Source organism: Enoplosus armatus, chromosome 11 (genome assembly GCF_043641665.1).
Source record: "Enoplosus armatus isolate fEnoArm2 chromosome 11, fEnoArm2.hap1, whole genome shotgun sequence".
Classification (NCBI taxonomy): Eukaryota; Metazoa; Chordata; class Actinopteri; order Centrarchiformes; family Enoplosidae; genus Enoplosus; species Enoplosus armatus.
The window spans coordinates 13869322-13884339 of record NC_092190.1 but is presented as its reverse complement, the minus strand read 5'-3'; the positions used below and the strand labels follow the sequence as shown (position 1 = coordinate 13884339).

General features: G+C 41.0%; 1 protein-coding gene across 1 annotated transcript in view; it reads right to left on the bottom strand.

Moving 5' to 3' along the window:
- Positions 1-1550: 1550 nt before the first annotated feature.
- The window catches only part of LOC139292094 (bromodomain adjacent to zinc finger domain protein 2B), a 40919-nt gene continuing 27451 nt past the window's right edge, over positions 1551-15018 (bottom strand). Inside the window, exons 12-38 of the mRNA XM_070914250.1 lie at positions 14529-14637; positions 14283-14384; positions 13614-13824; positions 13057-13149; positions 12919-12980; positions 12588-12653; positions 11748-11813; positions 11300-11344; positions 11035-11067; positions 9977-10042; positions 9570-9710; positions 8228-8482; positions 7596-7819; positions 6989-7063; positions 6597-6831; positions 6425-6487; positions 6193-6337; positions 5438-6108; positions 5021-5297; positions 4653-4808; positions 4326-4480; positions 4010-4215; positions 3601-3736; positions 3056-3202; positions 2524-2837; positions 2151-2294; positions 1551-2012 (exon numbers count right to left, since the gene is read on the bottom strand). Of these exons, the coding sequence (XP_070770351.1) occupies positions 1865-2012; positions 2151-2294; positions 2524-2837; positions 3056-3202; positions 3601-3736; positions 4010-4215; positions 4326-4480; positions 4653-4808; positions 5021-5297; positions 5438-6108; positions 6193-6337; positions 6425-6487; positions 6597-6831; positions 6989-7063; positions 7596-7819; positions 8228-8482; positions 9570-9710; positions 9977-10042; positions 11035-11067; positions 11300-11344; positions 11748-11813; positions 12588-12653; positions 12919-12980; positions 13057-13149; positions 13614-13824; positions 14283-14384; positions 14529-14637 (4345 nt within the window). The 3' untranslated portion in view covers positions 1551-1864. The remainder of the gene's footprint in view (positions 2013-2150; positions 2295-2523; positions 2838-3055; positions 3203-3600; positions 3737-4009; positions 4216-4325; positions 4481-4652; positions 4809-5020; positions 5298-5437; positions 6109-6192; positions 6338-6424; positions 6488-6596; positions 6832-6988; positions 7064-7595; positions 7820-8227; positions 8483-9569; positions 9711-9976; positions 10043-11034; positions 11068-11299; positions 11345-11747; positions 11814-12587; positions 12654-12918; positions 12981-13056; positions 13150-13613; positions 13825-14282; positions 14385-14528; positions 14638-15018) is intronic.

Below are 15018 nucleotides of genomic sequence, written 5' to 3'. Positions count from 1 at the left end.
CAATGATCATAGTCGAGTTTTTCTCTCTTTTGTTATGTAATGTCAGTTTTAGTAGATTTATTATAATTGCCTCTAAAATCACACAATATAAAGATATTCTACAAGTAAGAGTCCATTCAAAGCATTAAGTACCATCAGCTAAGTTTAAAAGTAAAAGTACTCAAATTAAAATAAAAATGAGAAATATAACACTGGATTATGAGTCATAATACAGTTATAGTTCTATTATTGGATTATAATTATTTACAAATGAATGGGAATGCAGCTGATTGAGGTGGAGCTCATGTTAACTGCTTTGCTCTGTTGTGTAGTTTTATCTTTAACAATACTTGTGTTTTATTTGTTAATCATGTTTTGTATGTACATTTGAATCTGCAAAGTACCTAGTAACCGTGAATGTAGTGGAGTAAAATAGTTCCCTCTGTAGTGGAGTAGGAGTATAAAACAGCAACATATGGAAATACTAAAGTACAAGTACCCCAAACTTGAGTACAGTACTTGGGTAAATGTACTTCCACTACTGGCACTGAATAAAATCAAATCATTCTTTAACTTCTATCAGACCATTTTACTTCAGTGTTAAACCAAATAAAAATGTTTCAAATGAAATCCATGATTCAAAAATGCATTATTAAAAATATACTTAATCTGAACTTAATAATAATAATAATAATAATAATAATAATAATAATAATGAGCTTTAATAGGGGAGATAATGAGGGCCTAAGAGTGTTATTTTTGAAAAACAGGTTTATTTTATCTGTGCCACACACCCACTATTTAAAAATAATATTCCCACAAAAGTTGCTACTCATTTCACAATATTCATAATAAAATACAGTTACTTCAAGTCCTCTGACTTCAGCTTCAGTCTTGAGACGCCTCCAGTGGACCGTGACACTGTCCGACTCCCAGCTGGATTAAAGCCCAGTGCAAGTCTCACGTCTGTCTACAGGACGTGTGAAGGAAATGCTTGGAGATGAAAACACACTATATGCACCACATCAATTCTTTTCAGAGGAAAAAAAAACCTCGACAGAGTTTAACATTTTGTGTAAGGGTTTCCTACAGTATATTGTGCAGGACACACATACAGTACGCACACTGACAAATAGAAAAAAACAACAACACACTCCTCCACACACTGTTTAGAGGTCAGAGGCCAGGCACTACAATACTGAGGAGACCACAGTATTTCAAGTGGATATTCAGCACAGGCAGAGTACAGTATAAGACATATGAAGTGCTACAATCATCCTTATGCATTAACAATATCTTTAACTGTACTGTGTGAACTGTACACTCTATACATGTTAGAAATACAACTTGTAAATAGTGACAGTGATACCTCCTTGTATTTCACACAAAATAACAGTAGTGCTGCTGGCACCCTATAGTCAAAAAGCTGTAAACAATTATTCTTTTGATTGGGCTTGTTCAAGAGTCCATAAAACAATATTTAGATTTTTTTTAAAGCTGTGTGCCATTTCCTGCTTTTTCTTAGAAAAGACTAACTGTAACATAAATACTTAAGAAAATAAATACACACATATACACTACGCTAAAGTACTGATGATTAAAAAAAAAAAGAGAGAATGACCTATCTACGGTGGAAATCTGTGTTTCCCAAATACAATATTGAGTCCAGGAATCAGTGCATTTTGATACAGAAAACAGTATTGCACTTTTGGATATTAAAACCATGAAGTGTCTTTTCTCAGCAAAAGAATTTGTCCTTTCACATTGCACATCAGTGTTATTATAACTTTGTATTGATTTAGTGTCGCAGGCCTCCAACACTAAAGATGAAGTCTGATATGTAGAGTAGCGTCGACAGCCCTCACTGGATTACTTTTTTTTTTTTTTATTCCAGCAGTTCAGTCCATCGTTTGTCAAAAAATCTCCTCATGCTGTGGCCAGCCTGTCCAATCTCTGAATCGTCTTCATTAAATTTTTCACAGTTCTCAAAAACCAGGTTCACGTCAATGATGAAAGTCTCCAAATTCAAGTATCTGTAATTATTAGAAAAGGGTTTTAATTTATATGCAGCGTCCAAATCAAAAATAGAAAATCATGAAATGAAAAGAGCACATGCACATCAAAACAAAACATCTGTCTATCTTAAAACACTGAACATAACACAAACATACTGGTTGTTGGTGAGCTTTTCTCTGATGGTGGAAAAGTCCATCGGCTTCTTGATGACCTTCCTGTATCCAGGGACAGCTTTGTGGTTGACCGGCGTGAGGAAGGGCCAAGCGTCCTGATGGGCCTCCAGCTCAGCCAGCAGCACTCTGGAGAGAACAAGCAGCAAACAAAGCTGAGCACTTCACACCACAAATAAAATTTGATTTACTTTCACTCTAGTTTCACCACTTGATTTTAGGGTTTGATATGACATGCAATGACGGTAAATGGATGTTTTGATTGTCATAGATTCATGACTGCACAAGGGTTTTTAACAATGAGAAGATGAAGTAAATGCTGCTAGGTCCTAGGCATGCAGTGTGTGTTCATGCGTACCGGCACATCGCCAGCCCATTCGTGTTGTTGTCTTTGGCCGTTTTGGCTTTTTTTGCACAAGAGACAGGGCTGTCATGCCTGGCCTGGGAGCTGGGCGGGCTGTCGTCTCCTTTCCTCTTCTTGAACTCCTTGGTACCTTTCTTTGGCAGGCTGTTGCTGCTGGCAGCCTCCTCTTTGATGAGCTCTCCTACCGCAGATGGCTTACTATTTCGTTTTACCTCACTGCCTTTCTTCCCTCCTCCAGCTGTTCGGCTCTGTTGCTTCCTGCTCCGAGGGGATTGACCACTTTCCTGAATGACAGAACGCACAGAAGACTGGTGTAGAGACGCACACAACGTATCATATTCAAATCAGAATCAGAATCAGAAATACTTTATTGATCCCCAGGGGGAAATTAAACAGTACTGGTGCTCCCATTCAAGTAGAAAGTAGCATAAATTTAGAAATAAGAGTATGTACAAAAATATAAAAAACAGAAATCAATTAATTTGGGTGTGTACATGGGATACAGTCTCAGGGCATGCTGGTGTACCTTCGCTACACAAGTGGGACAAAACCAGTCGCCGTCAGGTACTGTAGTGATCCTGGGTTTGTGGCAGTATGTGTGGCAGCCTTTGTCACAGCCATCACAGAGTAAGAGCAGTTCTTCATTATCACCCTTTTGACAGAGCTGGCAGTGCTGGAAACACCAAACATATGTAGTTCAAACTGATATACAGTACCTCACTATGAAAACTAGTGATTTATGCTTTTCTGTGCAGCCAGGCATATTGAATGATGTTGATTTGTTACTGATTGGGCTATTATCTGATGTGGTTGTTGGCTGGTAATGATGTATTGTAAATTGATGCAGCTGACACACCTTTCCCTCCTTTTCACCTTTAAAGGGACACAAGCTGTGCAGATTTATTGTGTTATCCTTGATTCGTTTCAAGAGGCTCATGTATTTTTAAATGATAATGCATATAGTAGTTTTTCATGAAATGGAATGAGAAGCCCTGCAGCCTTAAAGATTGATCTTCATGAAGAAGGACATCTTTAGTGTGAGCTATAAAACAATATAAACAATTCACTAACCACTTTCATGATGGATCGTTCCCAAGCAATGGATTTCCGCAGCTGCTGAATGCAGAGTGACAGCTGAGCTGAGCTGCGGACTTCACCGAGGGCTTTATGCCACAACCTCATCCCCGGAGCCACTTCCTCCTCACTGCTTAGAGGTCACAGAAAGGGAGACTGCAGCATAACTGTACAGCATTCACACACACAGTCTGTACCATTATCCCACTGAATGATAACAGTCATAAACATCAACCAGTGAAAAAGTAAGTAAAGAGGGAAACAGTCTTTGGTGTTACACACAGTGAGCAGTTAAGCATCTCTAGAATGAGTGGGATGAACCTTCACCATCACCACGAGAGGATGAACACTGATATTATCCACTCTGAACTGAAAGTTTGTACTTAAGGGTCTCTTCCTTCCCTACCTTCGCTCGATGTTCCTCTCCAGCTCTGCCAGCCTGATGACAGCAATATCAAGCGGGTTGTTGGGCCGCCGCACCACGGTGCCAGGAAGTTCCTCCTGGCTGGTTTCCCTCTGTCCCTTCTTCTCTGGAGTAGGGGAAGGGAAGAGCTTGTGCTCATGATAGACCAGATCCTCCCTCTCTGACTGGGGCTCAGGATGCATCCAGCCCTGAAGAACACATGGTGAAATATGGCCATCGCAACACAGTTATTAACATCAAGACAAAGTGAAGACACAGGAGCCTATCTGAGAACATACTGGTGAAAAAGTAGCAGTACCTTGACCTGCAGGCTGGCAGAGATGACTTTCCTCTCAAGATGTTCGACCTGCTGCAGCAGGCTGATGTCCACCTCCATGGCCTGCTCTTCAACACACCAACTCTCCACTGTCTCCTCACTCACCTCCTGCTTCTCCAGCTCTGCCACATCAATCGCTGCCACCACAGATACATACAAAAAGTACAGCAAATTACCATCTACTGAAAGCAATCTCATGAAATGTAAGGCAACCAAGTGCCACATCACAAGAGGTCAAATAACAATACTTTCATATCACAGCGTGTGTTGACTCTTGACTTAAAGAGAGCAGAGGAAATGTGAACCAACCATCTTTGCTATTGGCGCAGAGCTGGGTCATATACTCCATATGTTTTTGGATCTGTTTCTGCAAGACCTTCTCTCTGGTTCCTCGGCTATGGAGGGCCTTGACCAGACTGTGCAGTTCCTCCATGTCTGACACCCTCCACCAGCCACAAAGCATCTCTGCCAACACACACACACACACACACACACACACACACACACACACACACATTTAAAAACTAATATCACATAATTGTTTAATTTTAGCAACATAGGGATGCTGTATAACTGACTGATGGCCATCACAGCATGTATTCCAGTGCTGTCTGGGTAGTGAGTGTCTTTAGTCCAGCATATTTCACTTGTGCATACTGGCAGCGAGCCATTCTTACCCTCGGGAATAGGCTGAGGACTAGGATAGTCCTGGGTCTTGGCCACCTCCGCAGCAGGGAATGAGGCACAAGCGGGCTTGTCACTCAGGGGCTCTGGAGTCTCACTCTTGTTGACAGAGTTGTTATTTGCCAGAAAGAAGACCCTGTTCCTGCTACCCTCTGCATGCTGGGAGGCCAGATCCAGCATGCGGGGTAAAGAAGTACCAGAGAAGGGCAGGCTGGGACTGGACACGTCACATAGCGTCACTCTGCTCTGATGAATGCCAGACTTTACTTGCTGAAAGGAAAAACACATACTGATCAGACCACTTTTATGGTCATGTAATACGGATTAATACTTGCAACACGTGTCAGTGTTCTAAAAAATATGAAATAATTGTGTCTGAGACGGAGACAGCATTTTTGTTATTCACCGACCTGAAGGACAGATGACATGTTATTGATCCCAGCAGGAGCGCTGGAGCTGGATGTAGCTCGGGGATTAGGGGAGAGGGAGGAGGGGGATTTGGAGCTGATGGTCTGAAGAGGAGAGGAGGAGGCTGGGGGGCTGGAGCCAGAGGTGACAGAAGATTCATCGCAAGGAGAGCGAGGCAAGAGGCTAAACCACTGGTTACTCTTTTCCGTCAGAGTCTTGGAGAGCTGGTCGTCATGGAGGATAGATAGGGGGCTGCAGGTTACCCAGGGGCTGCTTTTGAGCTGGGGGGAACTAAGCAGAGTTGGCACTGAAGTATCGCTTTTATCTGTCAGTCCCTGCTGAGAAGTGGCTGTCTGAGAGGAGGGATATGAGGGATAAGATGCAGTGGCAGGGATTTCAGCAGAATGACTCTTGTGAGAATAGAGGTCTGAATCTTGAGCCATTTTGGCGACTTCAAGGAGTTTGCTGAGCTTAGAGAAGGAGCCGGGTTTCTGGAGGAAGAGATTGAGACTGTCTTTGTCCTGCTGGCTCTCTGGTGTGGATGTATCACCGTGTGTGCTCGACGCCGGGCTGGAGACCACTGGCTTCTTTGTCTCTTCCAGCGGCTCTTCTTTTACCCTGATCACCTTAACAGTCCTCTGTCTTTTCTTCTCTCTCTCCACCTCTTCATAACCTGAGTAACATGAAAGGTAACGTCAGCTCGGGCAAAGTGCACAAAAAAACCCAAACATCTCAGCTTATCAGTTTTGGTTTGCACCTTCACCGCTCTCCATGCCTTCCACAAAGATGGCGCCACACTGCGGAAGGACCCAGTAACGTCTCTTGTAGCGATCCTGTCCAATCGTCATGGAGCGCAGCAAGTGAGATGAGTCAAATAACTTCCGTCTGATCTGACACTGTTGCTAAAGAGAACAAAAAGTACATTTATTATATCCATTGGTGAGCTGATCCTGTGAAAACAAAAATAGTGTCATAGTTGTTTAATTTACCTTGTATGTTTTGTCTATCTGTTTCTCCAGCTCCTCCATGCTGGCGGAGTGTACACTGTTGTCCTAGATGAAAAGATCTCATTAGTGTGAGACCAGTAGACCAGCTGACATTTACTATAACAAACACTGATTTAGCTGCTGGCTCCAGCAAAAGCATCATGCTGTCACTGACCTCCTCCTCACATATCTCTGCTTTCTTCCCTTTCTTTCCCCCTGATTCTTCTTCCTCCTCCTCCTCCTCCTCCCCTTGGTCCTCACTGTCGTCGTCCTCGTCCTCTTCCTCCTCACTGTCGCCTTCTTTCCTCTTGCATTTGTTTCTGGCAGTGGGGATGACAAAGGTGTGGCTGTCCTCTCCGCCCACGCTGCTGTCTCTCTTCCCTGTCTTCTTGGCATGGATGTTCCTCAGTCTTTGAGGACAAACAGGGAGTCAGCAGTTAGCTTGTGGAGTAAACGATCATGTGCAGTTCAGATTGTTTCAGCATCGCCCTCTCATTCACTAACACAAAATGTTGAAGTGTAAGCACAGAATCTTCCAATAACAGCTTAGACGATGCATATACTCACTTGCGAAGCTTTCCCTCGACAACCCACTTATCCTTCCTCAGGTTGGTCATGTGATCTATGTTTTTGTCGATCTCACTGTAAAGTATCAGACGATATTGAAACAGATGTTTTCTCTCACCTTTTTGTATAATGAAAAGAACATGGTGCATTTGTGCCACACTGCAATGTGCATCAGATATGTTTCAAAGTGTTACCAGTACTAATGAAAAATTGATGACACGCAGTTTGATGCAACCTTGTGAAACTGTCTATCAGACCGCGATTTGTCATATTCCTTTTGATACTTCTTTTATGCCATTAAAATTGAAGCCTCCATGAATAAAACAAGCCAAGACTTCCCACTCTCAGGCACAGAGATTAACTTGTTTGCTTCAGGCACATAAGGAACACTTTTTTTTTTTTTTACAGCTCTGATTCATTTTCACAGGCCAACAATGATTTATCTAACGCAAACGTATCAAAGCCTTAAAATGACCAGGATTTATTTTAGTGGTAGTTTAGTTTACCATGAATAGTCAAGTAGAATTACTGCCATACAAACACACTGAGAGTTTGCTTTATTTGTTAAACAGCTAAATCAAAGGACAAAATGAGGCCGGACCCTCACCTGATCACAGCCTTACTGCAGCACAGCTCATTAACCAGGAATGCCAGCATGGAGGCCTTCTGTGCCGGGCTGTGGGCCTGAAAAGCCTTGGTCCTGAGGCTGAGGGCCAGAGCAGCCAGCTCTGTCTGCTCACAGTGACCCTCCATGTAGATCTGCAGGATCTCAGACACATTGTCTCGGTTGATCCCCACATTAGTCAGGTGGTCCCCCAAGGCAGTCTTATTCTGAAAGAAAAAGTGTTTAAAAAAGTTTAGTCACAGTGTTTAACAAACAAATGCTTATTTTTCTTACCAAGTAAGTTAAAACCAGAATTCCTTTTCATATACTGTAGCCCACGAGGGCAGAGCACAGGTGAAGGGTATAGCCCAGAAGAGCACAACAGGAGTCCTTTTGAGGTTTTTCTAAGTAAAGAAAGTAACGTTAAGTGCTTAAGTGACCCCTGGTATGAGCCTGGGACACATCTAGGATTATTATGAAACATGCTTGATGTTTAAGATGACAGTCTTGCTATCTCTTGTCCTTGTATGCTCATCTCACTCAGTGTACACACAGCCTCTTAATATGAAGAGATATAATAATGTAATGTAAAATCACATGATTACCCAGCACAGTATGGCTTTCAATACTCTCACCTTGTGACCTGCAGGTATACCAGGATCACACACGGCTGCAGAGAGCAGGCTCACCAGCAGGTCCTGCACCTTGCCCATACTGTCTCCAATGTTGAGCAACCCCTCTTGAAGGTCACTTAGGTTGAGCATGTTTGGATTTATGTCTAACCTCAGGACCTTCCCAAAGCTGCGTAGAAACTGCAATACCATCAGGCAGTCAGAGAAGGTACTTCCTGGTAAGACCAGACCCGGGATCCGGGACAACTCTGGAAGTGGCTGAGGAGAAATACAAGAAACAAGATTCGAAAAATAAAATACATTATATTTATCATCTCTCAACCATTTGTATCTAGAATCTACATTAAAACAATCAGCTTACTATCACCTGAAGAATATATTAAGAATAAAAGGACATGTGTCTCAGCAGGATTCAGAAAAACCTGTCCATGCGTTTCTCTTCAGTAGGCTCAACTACTGTAACGCTGTCTTTACTGGTCTTCTGATTCAGAGAGTTGCGGCTAAAGTCTTCACTCAGACCAGGAGAGACCACATCACTCCAGTTCTCAGATCTTTACACTGGCTTCCTGTTTGTCAAAGAATTTGACAAGCACTGAATGGTTTAATTTCTGATCTGCTGCTCTGTTATGAACCGTCCAGACTCAGCCCGTCTGGTTCAGGTCTGTTCAATGTCCACAGACTCAAAACTAAACATGGAGAAGCAGCATTCAGTTTTTATGCACCACATATGCGGAACAAACTCCAAGAAACCCTGAGATCAGCTCCAATCCTCAGGTCTTTCTTTTGTTGACCACTTCTTCTTCTTTTTATTAAGTTAAAGTTGGGACTACTTATTCATATCTTGCACTGCACTGTAATTCTTATTCTACTGTTTGATTTGTCTTATTCTACTTTAGCTTCATCTTATCTTTTTTGTTTTACTCTTTTTAAAATACTATTCATGTGTGTCTTTTTAGATATATTTTACAGTGTTTCTCACAGTACTGGTGTTACTTGTTTCAGACTAGTTTATCTGTTAACTGCTGTTACAGAAATGTATGTACAGTCATCAGTAATACTCTGGTTGGTGTTTTGGCATCAGTAGCCACTTGGTGGCAGTATTTTGACCTACACCTGCTTTCTCTTTAATCAATTCCAGATGCTTTCAGTGATATTACACATCTATTTTGGTAGATCTGATAGTGAAACAATGAAACCACAAATTTGTCAAAAGCATTTCTAATCTCCATGCCTATAGCTCCTACAGTGATTATAATGATTGATTTCCACACACACTCCACAGATGGAGACTATCCATGATGGACTCTCATTTTCATCTACCAGCAGCTCCCCAGTGCGTGAATACCTTATGATCTGCTAAACACATGTCTTCATTTGGCTTTTTCAGCTCCTTCGCTTTTTCCAGTTCCAGCCTTCTGAGCTCCAGTTTCCTCTCCTTGTTTAACCGCTTCTCATCCTTCTTCTCTTTCTTCAGACGCTCTTTCTCCTACAGCCAAGAGAAAGAGAAAGTATTAATAATACTGCAGCAGATGTTTGTGCTTTCGCTCAGAATTACAGAGGGTGGACACAATAAAAAACACAAACTATGACCTCAATGACCACATTTGTACATTTATGTTAGTATGTCCCACCACTACAGACTGCAGCACGCGCACATGAAATTACTAAACAAAAGAAAACACAATAAAACAGTGTAGCAGAACAGGGGAGCAGGGATGACCAGAAACAAAGAGCAGATCAGGTGTCACCCACCTCTGCCTTCTTACGGGCCTCTACAGCCTTCATGAGCATCATGTGCTGCCTGCGTCTTTCCCTCTCCTGGCAAAGCACAGACATAAAGTTTCTAATCTATTCACAGTGCCTACTGTTTTTTTGAAAAGAAAAGGGCTCATATATGCAACACAGTATGAACTCCGAGACATGCACAGTAGAAGAGGAAACACACATCACCCATTTGTTACAATCATCACACAATCAAAATGTTGCACTTTGTAAAAACACAAAACAGTTAAACCACATGGAACAAGATGATAGACTAGATTGCGGGTAGTGATGCATACACACAAAGCATAAGCTCCAAGTTAGAAACAGCCATTATTAATATGAGCATGTTGGCAAGCGGCAGACTGAAAGGTACACGCCAAAAGCTTTAAAACTATAAGCAGAAAATAATAAGTGTTACGGGGACAAGCACAACACTGAATTTATAATCAACTGATGTACAATGTCGTATGAAACTATCAAGACATCCATCCATGCTATCATTGCCTCCCTTACAGTTAAGATATATGTCGTGAGAATAATCACGCAAATGAACAACCATGATAAAACATTTAAATCTCAAATTAATAAGCTAAAAAGATAAGAATAATGTTTCCATTAACTCAGTGGTATAAATCACTGGCAAGAGTACACACTGTATATTGACGTTTCTCAGGTGATTGAATGGATTAGACGGCTGGCTCACATGCTGTAGAGTAACAGGATTTTGTGTACCTACATTTAAGCAATCCAAAAGAAAAACAATGTCATAGGTAGTTGGTGTGCGTTCAGGCTATCAGCATGCTTTGCATCCTGTTATATTTCCTGTGGAGTTACAGCCTTTCTGATCATATCGGGCGGATAAAGGATGTGTTTTCTCTGAGAGACAAAGAGCGCAGACGTATGCAGTGCACCGTTCTGGAAAAGCCATGCGGAAAGGATGACTAGTATGACTGCAGCCAATGCTACACTTTACGCATTACTATGATGGCAACCATTTATCACAACACGTTCACAATATGTTGTTAAATGTACAGAAACAAACATACCCATACCATATCTAGTCTATGCCTCTCCAACTCCTGGTAGAAAGAGTTGGCAAAGTATTAAGAAATAGAAAATCACACAAGAAAATCAATGCAAGAAAAATCCAACCAATGGTAAGCTAAAGTAAACATACAACCAAGAACCCCAAAGCGCAATTTGACAGGATATATTGTACAAAATAATTCCATTAGGCTACTGAAAATAATCATTAGTTAGAGAACAGTAAGAATGGCTTTGGTGTAATGTGGTTGTGGACAAGAAACCTACCTGGTGCTTCAGTATGACAGCCTGCAGTCTTCGAATCTCCTTCTCCTTTAAGAAGAAAAGAGGAACTCAATTAGAAACCAAAACATACACATAAAAACATACACGTCTGGCCTTGTTGAACAACATCATGCTAAAGTTCCAGGCCGCTAGTCTTCATTGGTTGAGCTAATATGAAACTTGTTTCAGATACATGTAGAGTGCGAGGAGGTGATCCAAACTCTTTTTATCATAGTGATTACCCGAAGTAAGGAAAATCTCTTCTGCACTGACAAGCAGTACAAATGGAGCAAAAACATTGTAGTGCAGACATACAGGGGCAAAAGATTGAGAGTCAGGGGCATGAGATTTGTGGCAGTTGAACAATCAGACTGACTTATGTTTTAAGCAGTTTGAAACTAGAAGCAACAGTTTACAATCACAGTTTGTTCTTTAATATCATGGTACTCACCTTGTTTCGCTTCTCAGCCTCCATTATTTTGGCATTGGCTGCTTCTTCTTTCTTCCTTCTTTTTGCCTGTACATGCAAACCAGGTTATGATATTAAAACACATACGTACTCTATACACCAGATTGTGTAAACATTGAATTTGATTGAATAAACATTTCATTGGGGCAGCAAATTCTGATGAATGAAAATTAGCCAAGATAAATTAAATCAATTAAAATCATCAAATGAAAATAAAGTAAAGGACTAGGCAAATTATCTTAAATGTATAAAATACATATAAGAATCTAAATAGAGCCAGTGGCTCACTGATAAAGTCAAATCTAACATATTGAAATCTTGAGCAATGAGATGATTATTTCGTCCCATTAACACTGAAAGACAAAGTGGCTGTAGTTATTATGAAACACCAGCAGGCAGTGAGAATAAATTAAGCAAAATTTCTATCAGTAATTATAGCCCCAACAAAATCCTGTTAAGAGCCGCTTGCCAAGCGTGTCAACTGAAATTTGATTTATAAAAAGCTAAAATACTTCACAGCTTCTATTAGTGAGGGAATGCTAAATAGGTATTTCACCTAGCCATGGTAAACTCTGGGCCACCTCTTACTTAATGAAATACTGTATTTTGTATTAAGCTCCATCACGGTCTGAGGAGATTTTCATATTCAATGGCACTTTTGCAAAAAACCAATTAAGCATTAGTCACATGTACTCACTAGATGTGACGAAAAGTGGGACCACATAATTTAGGAATAGCCTTTGGTTGGTTTTTTTAAAAAATCCTATCAACAGCAGAAAGGAAGTGTTTTAGAATGTTTCTGCAATAACTTTCAGGACGAACCTCGAGAATTTGCTGTGCACGGACTTCTTTCTCCATACGAATTTGCTGAATGCGCTTGATCTTCTCCTGGTAAAAGGATGAGGGCAAGATCAAATAAATTAACTGTTAAGTCATGCATGTTATAGAGTGGTGGGGGGGGGTGAAGAAGTATAGTGGGTCTATGCAGATGAGGAAGGTGCAGCATTTTGAAGGATAGCAACTTCCTTGTAGAAAGCAATTCAACTAAAAACATTTTCACCTTGGAGCACACAAACTGTGCTCCAAGCAGCTGCACACAGTCATGAAGCTTTGCATGGAAAATTAAACAATGCACTCAAAGTAAAATCCTTACTTGCTGTTTAAGAATCTTCATCTGCTCCCTCTTTTTCCGCCTCTCCTCTGCAGCCATTATTGCTGGAAGACACAAACAAATTAGGCTTGCACACAGCGTTATGACGCAGTGTTAAGAGACTAGACAGCAGCTGTTTACCTCGTTGCTTCCTTGCCTCCTTGGCTGCTTGCGCCATGGCCTGCTTCTCAAGTCTTCTCATCATTTTGATCTGAGCAGCCTGTCGAGCTATTTCTAGAACATGATGAAATGTGTTACTGAAATCACAGACCCTATTGAGGTAAAAACTTTCATGAAAAACTGACCCGCGGATACTCTTAGTAAGTGCCTGGAGTTTTTGCAACGACCTACTGTCTTTGCAATAATGGCAATATGGCCTTTTAAGAAACCAATATTGCTGCCTCTTTTAAGATGGTTTGTACTATGTGATTCTAGAAAGAATCATTTTTAGCTTGATTTTGAGGAAATGACACAAAAACATTCATCACTATTAACATCTACATAGCTGTTGAACTTCTTTGATGTAGATCTAGAAATATCATGAAGTGACATCACTTTATCTCCAGTTAAAAAAACGATAAATGTACCAAACCACTGTGTAAATAACTGATGCAATATGAAACCAATTGTTGTTGGTGTTTAATGTTTGATTTTCTTGACCCGGGGGCCGCTGACAGTTTTCTAAGATGTAAACTGACCTTGAGCCTCCAGTTTGCGTAGCAGCTTGGCATCGCTGACATCTTGAAAGTTATTTTCACCAATATTAAGAGGATGAGAATTCCATTGTCTGGCCCCAGTGCCATCACCTATCGGCTGGTGCTCAGACTTTGTGCAACGGCTGCGCCTCCCATCCATCGCTATGATACTGGGAGCAATCTCCTCCTCTGCCAGCAAGAACCACTGAAAACCCTGGGTTATTGGATGCAGAAGGAAGACATTCAAAACCAACAAAGTTTGTTACAGTGAGGTTGAGGCTCTGTAGGGAACACTTTTCCTGCATTTAGACAACAGCAGACTGTTTCTCATGCTTAAAATGTATGTGTGGGTGTTTCATCTCTCTTTAACCCCGTGTTTTCAAAACAAACACAGATGTGGGCATTGTAATTTCTCTCAGTGAAATTTCATGAATTACAAATTGCAGCTTTAAGGTGGGCATAGATCACACGACTACAATGATAGATTGAAATATATATTACATTATATATTATTTTACTTTTCCATCTATGATTAAATGACATATTTCTGCAGAATCAATGTTGACATCCTTCAGTGAAGAAACTGATGATGAATTCTAGATAATTACTACACCATGATGAAAGGTCGTGTGACAGTTGTGTTGTGGAGGTAAAAGAAGTAGAAACATTTACCTCTGGTCCTTCTCTGGCTTCATAGAAGTCCCCAACTTTAATTTTTGTACTGAAGCTGAAGTTATCCCGTGAGATTTCAGTTATTCCATTCCGTAGTAAATACTGCAGAAAAAAAGAATAATGCAAATCTATTAAAGCACTGATAAGAACTTTCAGCCATATTAACAAGTCCAATCACCACACGTCATCCTTTACAATTACATAATGTCATGACTAAGCATTTAAAGCTACACACTGTAGAGTTACCTTCATTACATCAGGATACTGACGCAGCTTCTTCCCACATGGAGCAAAGTAAGCAACCTCTCCTTGTAGACGACCTGCCACAGTCCTGATTCGGGTCTCTCTTTGCCACCTGAGGAACAAAGACATGTGTTAATTAATATATTAATATATATATTATATTAATATATATTAATATATAGTTTATAAGCTGAATGTTTTGCTCAAAATTCCCTCCTGCAGAGTAATAATATTGTTCTAGTGTCAAGTGTTGGGACAGATACATATCATGCTCTCATTCACAACAGCAAGCAAGGAAGGAGATACGCTATGTAAATGATGTCTGTACAGCTGTGTATTGGGTAGTCTGTGGCCTTGTCGTCCTCTGACCCTTTCAGTAATCACACTCCTGACTGGCCATGGGCCAAGTGGGGCAACCCCTCAGTTCCCATGAGCTCCGCTGGAGAGCAGCCATGGCTTACAGAAAAAGACATGCAGGCTGTTGTCCCAGACA